The sequence below is a fragment of the Danio rerio genome, chromosome 16 (genome assembly GCF_049306965.1).
Source record: "Danio rerio strain Tuebingen ecotype United States chromosome 16, GRCz12tu, whole genome shotgun sequence".
Taxonomy (NCBI): Eukaryota; Metazoa; Chordata; class Actinopteri; order Cypriniformes; family Danionidae; genus Danio; species Danio rerio.
In genome coordinates this window covers 55,747,041-55,756,038 of record NC_133191.1, presented here as the reverse complement: position 1 = coordinate 55,756,038, position 8,998 = coordinate 55,747,041, and the positions used below count along the sequence as shown (strand labels likewise).

At 39.3% G+C, this 8,998-nt stretch overlaps 1 protein-coding gene across 4 annotated transcripts in view; it reads left to right on the top strand.

The window, feature by feature from the left end:
* The first annotated feature begins 2,751 nt into the window (after nt 1-2,751).
* Nucleotides 2,752-8,998, top strand: part of ago1 (argonaute RISC component 1) — a 70,399-nt gene continuing 64,152 nt past the window's right edge. For 3 of the 4 annotated variants that reach the window (XR_012391510.1, XR_012391509.1, XM_005158472.6), the window contains exon 1: nt 2,752-3,121. Coding sequence is in view for 2 of the 4 variants with exons in the window: in XM_005158472.6 (XP_005158529.3) it covers nt 3,097-3,121 (25 nt within the window). In the remaining 2 variants the exon portion in view is untranslated. 4 annotated transcript variants of the gene reach the window in all.

The following is an 8,998-nucleotide window of genomic DNA, read 5'->3' as shown; positions in this document are numbered from 1 at the left end:
TGACACAAAATCCAGGGAAAAGATAGGTTAAATAAACTAATTTCAGTTCAAACTGAGCTAAAAATGTTAAATTTAATTCATTTTCCTTCGGCTTAGTCCTTTTATTAATCAGAGGTCGCCACAGCGGAATGAACCGCCAATTTAGCAAGCATATGTTTTATTTAGCGGATACCCATCCAGCTGAAACCCATGACACAATCGTAATCAATTTATTAAATTAAGTTAATGACTAACAAAATTCAGTTGTATGTTTTAGTAATGTTAACATAGTGACTGCAAATATGGCTTTTCCTCAATGTTGATTTTAACCTAATAGCTAACATTTAGGCCCTACCTGTTGAAAAATCCAGCTTAAACCAGCCTAGGCTGGTTGGCTGGTTTTAGCTGGTCGACCAGGCTGGTTTTAGAGGGGTTTTTGGCCATTTTAAGGCTGGTTTCCAGCTATTTCCTGCATGGTCTTAACTGGTCAGGCTGGAAAATGACCAGCTAAATCCAGCTAAAACCAGCTTGACCACCCTGGTTTAAACTGGACATAGCTGGTTTTAGCTGGGCTTCCAGCCTGGCTAGGCTGGTCAAGCTGGTTTTAGCTGGTTATCTCCCAGCCTGACCAGCTAAGACCAGGCTGGAAATGGTTGGAAACCAGCCTCGAAATGGCTAAAACCCCTCTAAAACCAGCCTGGTTGACCAGCTAAAACCAGCCAACCAGCCTATGCTGGATTAAGCTGTTTTTTTCAGTAGGGCTACTAATGAAACTTTATTTTAAAGTGTCTCCTATTGTACTTTTATAATGCTTTTGCAACTATTCCTTTCAATAAAAAGGGCAAGATTTTATAAGCATACCCATCCCTGGGAAACACCCATACACTCTCATTCACACAAATACTCTACGGCCAATTTAGTTTACCCAATTTACCTATACATGTGTTTGTGGTGACACAGTGGCGCAGTAGGTAGTGCTGTCGCCTCACAGCAAGAAGGACGCTGGTGCGAATTTTGGCTCGGCTCATTTGGCGTTTCTGTGTGGAGTTTGCATGTTCTCCCTGCATTCGTGTGGGTTCCTCCCGGTCCCTGCTCTGGTTTTCCCTGCAGTCCAAAGACATGCAGTACAGGTGAACTGAATAGGCAAAATTGTCTAGTTTATGTGTGTGTGTCTACACACTCATACAGCGCTACCCACCGCGTCACCGCACAGCCAGGACACACAATATAAAACACAATAATGTGCAAAACATATTTGTTTTACATATCACAACTACATTTTGGAGGAAGTAAGAGTGTCTAGATATGATTCATCAATCACAAATCAGAAACAACAAAGAAAAAATATTTAAGCCATGATATTACCTAAGGGTGACACGGTGGCCCAGTGGTTAGCACTGTCGCCTCACAGCAAGTATGTCGCTAGTTCGAGTTGCAGCTGGGTCTGATGGCATTTCTGTGTGGTGTTTGCATGTTCTCCCCGTGTTGGCGTGGGTTTCCTCCTGGTGCTCCTTTTTTCCCCCATGCACAGTCACATGCGCTATAGGTGAATTGAATAAACTAAATTGGCTGTAGTGTATGTGTGTGTGTGTGTGAATAAGTGTGTATGGATGTTTCCCAGTACTGGGTTGCAGCTGAAAGGGCATCTGCTGTGTAAAACATATGCTGGGTAAGTTGGTGGTTCATTCCGCTGTGGTGACTTGTGATAAATAAGGGACTAAGCTGAAGGAAAATTAATGAATGGATGATATCAGCTCGTCTGAAAATTTTCAGTAGCTTGCTTCTACCAAGGTTTGACTATTCTGGATGGTGGCACAGTGGCTCAGTGGTTAGCACTATGGCCTCACAGCAAGAAGGTCACTGGTTCGAGTCCCAGCAGGGCCAGTTGGCGTTGCTGTGTGGAGTTTCCATGTTCTCCCCATGCTGGCGTGGGTTTCCTCTTGGTTTGCAGTCCAAACACATGCGCTATAGGTGAATTGAATAAACTAAACTGGCCGTAGTGTATGAGTGTGAGTGGGAATGTGAGAGTTCTGGGTTGCGGCTGGAAGGGCATCCGCTGCGTAAAACATTTGTGTAAATAGTTGCCGCCTGGCGGTTCATGGCAACCCCTCATGAATAAGGGACTAAGCAGAGGGAAAATTTATAAATTAATAACTGTTTTGCACAGTGTTATGCTAAATTTCAGTAGTTCGTTTTACAAAGCGCACAGTGTATAACCTTATAGAATTTCTCCATGTTTCTCTTTACTCGAATCTTCCTTTCTTTTACTTTTTTATTCATTAATTTTCTTTTGACTTAGTCTCTATTTCACAGGTCACCACAGCGGAATGAACCACCAACTATTCAGGCATATGTTTTACACAGGAGAAACCCACGCCAACATGCAAACTCCACACAGAAATGCCAACTGACCCCGCCAGGACCCGAACCATGGGACCTTCTTGCTGTGAGGCAACAGTGCTAACCATTTAGCCACCATGCCGCCCTGTATTAATCAATAGTAATCTAAATATGAATGTTTATTTTCTTTTTTGATTGTTTGTTTATTTGTAAGCCCTTTTCCCGAAGCGATTTCGAACACCGACAGTTAGTAAACCTGCCTATGTAGTGTAGTGTGTAGTATGCAGTGCGCTAGTGTTCCTTTTCGTTCTCAATGACCACAGTGTGATTTTTAAGCGCACACTAGAGGGCGAACACAAAACAGACTAGTTCCAGGCAAGAATCTCAGCAGTGGGAGGAGAAGAAGAAGACGAAGAAGAAGAAGAAACGGGCGCTCGCTCGGTCTGAGGGGGGGTGACGGACGGGTCGAGCGTTTTGTTCCGCTGGTGAATCCTGCTTGAACGGAAAGCAGGAGACACAACAACCCGACACACAGAAGCCAGACCAGCCACTGACGAAAGTGCACGGAGGAGCGGGTCTATATAAATAGGAACTACGGAGCTTTTGTTTCTCTCTCAACTCCTGCGGGTTTGGGGGCTCCAGCGGCGGCGGCGGAGAAGATCCCGCTCGCCTAGGGAAGGAGGCTGGAAGTCGGGGACGCTTCCAGCCTGCAGGGCCAGGCGCCGTGGCGATTGAGTATCTGGACTTTGGTGAACCCTTAGGGGCTCAGTGGATGGGATGGAGCCGGGACCATCTGGCGCTGGTGGGTTTGGATCTTTTAAGTTGTTTACAAATTTATGAATGACATAATGTTTCCCGTTTACCGCACGAGGCACTGATGTGACACATAGTATCACATCAGTGATAGTGATGTGTCTAGTTCTAAAATGACACATAGAAACGTTTTTAAACCTTCTAAAGCAATACATACTAAATGACACACTTATACCGTTCTAAGATGATAAATTGTATCGTTTGATAGCCTTTCAAATGAATGCATTCTAAATGTGACACACTTGTATCAATCTGAAATGATACATTGTAGCGGTTTATAGCCTTAAGAAGGAATACGTTCTAAATTACACACTTGTATCATTCTAAAATGATACATTATAACGTTTTAAAGCCTTCCAAAGAGATGCATTCTAATGTGACACACTTGATACAAAGTATGTTCCATAGCCGTCCGTATGGATACATTGTAACATTCTCTAATGACATCTAAAAGTCAATGTTGAAAGTGTTAAAAGTCAAAAACAGTGTAACGTTTTGTCAGAATGTGCGTTATGAGGTGATACCTGGAGATAAGTAACACAGACTGGTGATAAAAGGGGAAAATGGTGCCGGGAAGCAGGGATATTGTCTCAGGTCAGGGGTCGTGGGAAGACAGGAGGTTGAATCCCGCCTTCAGCAGATGCAGCAGGGGAAAGTGACCCCCAGGGGTCTTTATTGATCCTGCTGAAATGTGGCTCATTTCAGTGTTACCAATTTCACTTCCATTAACACAATAAATCCGCAAGATTATGAGCAGATAAATGATTTATATTAGGATGGATAAAAGCTACCTGGGTTCTGTAGTATAATTAGATTAGATGTTTTGGAAATGTTAGATGGATGCATTGTAAATTTGTTGGAGATGCATTGGAAAAAATAGATTGATCAATTTGGATATATGCTTTGTTGTGCTGTGTTGCTCGAGTAAAACTTTCTAAGCATTTTTTTTTTACTGAAATCACAATTTTATTACTCTTGATATTTAAATTGAGATCATCAGATTTAAATCTGAGTTTAGCAGATTGTATGAATAAACTTTGTTAAATACTAATTTGAAATGATCTTTATAGTAGTGGATTTTAATAGCTGTCATTAATCAGGGATTTTCCTTTTTCTTTTCAATGCCAGATTTTGCAGAATATTTAATTTATTAAAGCTGAGCTTGTGATGTAAACACTCATAATTGATCTCAGTCTAATGTGCAATATGTAGGCGGAAATACTGATGCTCTCGAAACTAGAATTGTTTGTTTGAGCATCACAATAATGCAATATGGGATAAACCAGTGGAGTTTGAGGCGGGATTATCTTTTGGACTGACCAATAGCAGATTAGGTCAGGAGTGTTTGGGAAACCTGTTTAAAAACAATCCTTTTTTTTTTCTTAAAATGTTAGTAATAAAGTTCACTCATGTCCCTTACAATTTATTTACTTACTATTATATATATATATATATATAATAGCCCTCATTGCTAAAGCTAAACTTCCTTCTTGATTTAGCTGTTTTTCTGAAACTAAGGGTGGCCTTTATTAATGAGTGGCAGGGGAAGGGTCACCGGGACTTTGCATTGGCCAGGTGGCGTCTCTGTAGATCTTGCACACTTCAGTGCATTATGTTCTTGAGCCTCAACAGCAGGACATCTGGGACTCCAGAGCAGTGCTATCCCAGTCAGAACCATGCTAAAACATTGGGTCTGTTCCCCTGTCACAGTTCTGCTCACATCTGCTTGCTTTATGGACCGTAGGGCTGGCCAATATATAACACAAGTCATTTTGCAAAAGATTATCAGGCATTTTTTTATGAACAGAAATATGGCAAAGATAAAAGAAAAGTTTAGAACTATTAAAACAACATGTGCAATTTGATTCATTAGAATGTTTCCCGTTTATTTAATTGAGAAAAAAATATATAATTATATGTATTTATATATATATATATATATATATATATATATATATATATATATATATATATATATATATATATATATATATATATATATACACAGTTGAAATCAGAATTATTAGCCCCCTTCGAATGTTTTTCCTCTTTTTTTAAATATTTTCCAAATGATGTTTAACAGGAAATTTTCACAGTATGTCTGATAATATTTTTTCTTCTGGAGAAAATCTTGTTTGTTTTATTTTGGCTAGAATAAAAGCAGTTTTAAATTTTTTAAAACACCGTTTTAGGGACAAAATTATTAGCCCCTTTAAGTTATATTTTTTCTCAATAGTAAACAGAACAAACCATCGTTATACAATAACTTGCCTAATTACCCTAACCTGCCCAGTTAACCTAATTAAGCTAGTTAAGCCTTTAAATGTCACTTTAAGCTGTAGAGAAGTGTCTTGAAAAATGTCTAGTCAAATATTATTTACTGTCATCATGGCAAAGATAAAATAAAAATGTTATTAGAGATGAGTTATTAAATCTAATATGTTTAGAAATGTGTTGAAAAAATCTTCTCTTCATTAAACAGAAATTGGGGAAAAATAAACTAGCGGTCTAATAATTCAGGGGGGGATAATAATTCTGACTTCAATTGTGTGTGTATATAATAGAGAGAGATTTATTAGATCAGTAAAATATAATCAAATGCATCCATAGTTTGGCGCAAGTTGTGTAGTGGTCAGTGCGTCGACACATGCACTCCGGTGCTTGCGGCGACCCGAGTTCGATTCCCCCCTCGTGGTCCTATGCCAATCCTTTCCCTCTCTCCGCTCCCCATGCTTTCCTGTCAATACTTAACACTCAGTGTTGCTAACTATTTCCAATAAGATGTAGCTAAAGCCTGCCCGAAAAGTAGCTAAATGTTGCCAGATGACATCACACACTAATTTGCATATCAGTGATGTCATCACGTAATATATGACAAGCTTAAGCCCGTCATGTCTCTACTCTCTGAGGCAGCGTGTGTTATATTATATTAAAAGATTACATCCAGATGCACAATAAATAGGTTTTTATTAACATATTGCTTTGCATGATGACGTTATTGCGTAATCGCAACTCAAACATCTTTATGTGGAATACAAAATCATTTTTGTTTTCTCAAATTGACTGGCCATCTCAGCAAAAGCATTATTTGATATAAGTTCATTTTGATTTGTATGAAAAATAGAGCTATTTGTAGTAAAAGTAATACACTTTTTGATAAGAATTATTTATTTTTAAAAATTACACTGATAATGAACAGTTACATTCTTTTAAACAGTCACAGCTTGTGTACTTACGCATATTAACTTGCGAAATTAACACATTTGTGAAAGCGGCAACAATTATAGCACTATTGGAATTTATTGCTACCTAAATTACTAACAATTATATATGTTAAGAAATATTACATATATATCTGAGCTAGCAAATTACTCTACTGAGTGAAGCCTGCAGCCACTGCTCTTTTCAGCCACTTTTAAAAAATGTTTAAAAGTAGCCAAATTAATATTAAAAATTGCTAAATTTGTTGCTTGGTGCTTTTTGAAAAAAGTTGCTAAATCTAGCACTAAATCTAGCAACAAAATTGCTAAGTTGGCAACACTGTCTACACTCCCCTATCCATTAAAGGTGAAAACCCTGAAAAATAAATTATTAAAAAAATGCATTCGTAGATTATATATAATATAAATAATCAGGCATATTTAAACAAGAATCATTTTCTCATGATCACAACCATGCAAAAGTTGATAAACATTAATAACTGTGATATTCATGTTCATTTAACATCCTTATACATGTTTGTCATGCTATTTGGGATAAAAGGCAGGTACGTAATTGACCAAAAATAAATTATGCATTATTCCTACTGGTTTTACACAAGCAGCACGTGTATTATGTAATCATGCATGCATATATGGGTTGTTAACATGATATTGCATTTTCACTGTTACACATAACCATAATGAATATAATTATTAATTAATTCATTCATTCATTCATTTTCTTTTTGGGTAAATTGTTAAACATTATTAAACATTTCTTTGTCTCATAAAACCATATCTCTTTTTATAAAAAGTGCTGTGTTGTTACTTTTTTTGTTTACATTTTTTAACCAAATTTCAAAACTGTCTGAATTACAGCTCTTATGAATGAAAAAGATACCCATTGCAAACTGTGACCAAACAGTTGTACGGTACAGTTTGCTTTTAGGTACCCTTTTGACTGTGGAAATGGCCATAAAAGCGTATTGTACCGAACCGTATAGTACCACTCAGTGGAAACGGGCCATAAAGGTACTAATGCGCAGCTGTAAAGTACAAAATGCACCTTATGAAAAGTTGCCGCCTCAGTGACAGATGTTGTACCTTTATTCCTGAGAGTATACAGCTATTAAGTTTTGTTGTTCTTTGGTGTGCACCCCAATTTATAAAAAAATGTCTAAAAAGTCTTGGAGAAAAAAAAATATCTATAAATTCATTATTTCATATATCCTATGTACACTATATCAAGGGTGTCTAAACTCAGTCCTGGAAGGCCGGTGTCCTGCAGATTTTAGCTCCAACTTGCCTCAACGCACCTGCAAGGATGTTTCTAGAAAACCTAGTAAGAGCTTGATTAGCTAGCCCAGGTGTGTCTGATTGGGGTTGGAACTAAACTTTACAGGAGACCAGCCCTCCAGAACCGAGTTTGGACATGCCTGCACTATATGAAGCCAAGTGTCCAATTATGAAGATTAAACTGCTTTCGTTCTGTTATAATAATATAATGTTGTTTTTCTTGTCACAACATTGGTCGTATTTAAGGTACAGTTCAGAAAAATATTACAAAAGAAGAAAGAATTGACCCCTTACAAGACTGCATGGTGGCTCAGTGGTTAGCACCATCGCCTCACAGCAAGAAGGTCGCTGGTTCGAGTCCCAGCTGGGTCAGTTGGCATTTCTGTGTGGAGTTTACATGTTCTCCCTGTGTTGGCGTGGGTTTCCTCCGGGTGCTCCGGTTTCCCCCACAGTCCAAAGACATGCGCTATAGGGAATTGAATAAACTGAATTGGCCGTAGTGTATGTGTGATTGAGTGTGTATGGGTGTTTCCCACTAATGAGTTGCAGCTGGAAGGGCATCTGCTGCATAAAACGTGCTGGATGAGTTGGCGAGTCATTCTGCTGTGGTGACCCCAGATTAATAAAGGGACTAAGCCGAAAAGAAAATGAACGAATGAAAATTGTTAGAGTGTGTGTGAATGTGAGTGTGTATGGAGTGTGTATGGATGTTTTCTAGTACTTGGTTTTGGCTGGAAGGGCATCCACTGCATAAAATATATGCTGGGATAGATGGTGGTTCATTCCACTGTGGCAACCCCTGATAAATAAGGGACTAAGGGCCTACTCACGCTGTGCTATCCGAACTGTGCCCAGGCCCATTTCCCGGATCGTTTGAGAAGTGTGAGTGCTCTGAATCGCACTCAGGCACACTTCACTTGGCCGACTCTGGCCCGGTTGGTAGAGGTGTGCCAGAGCGCGGTTCACTTGGGCTTTATCGCGGTAACGTGCCTAATCCTGAAACGGAAAGCGAGACGTGACTTTTAAGGGGCTGTTTCATATGTATTTATGAATCATTCTTACTGTTCAATGAACGTAAACTGCGTAGTTTATTAAAGACGCAAACCCCTAATTGCACGACAGCTGCACCTTCAGCAAACCTCCTAATTCCTGCAGCACGAGGACTTTATGATTGTTTATGAGCGCCAAAAGTGGCGGATCTGTTCGGCGAAGTATTTGAATGCGTGTCACTGACTAAAGCGATGTAACTAGAGAAATCTCCACTGTGCTGAGCGAGAGCGCTTACTGAACAGCTCAGCATCGATGATGAAGCGTGCCCAGGCCCGAATGTAATGTGAGTGCAGGCCGTCGGGGGAGACGGGAGGGGGACA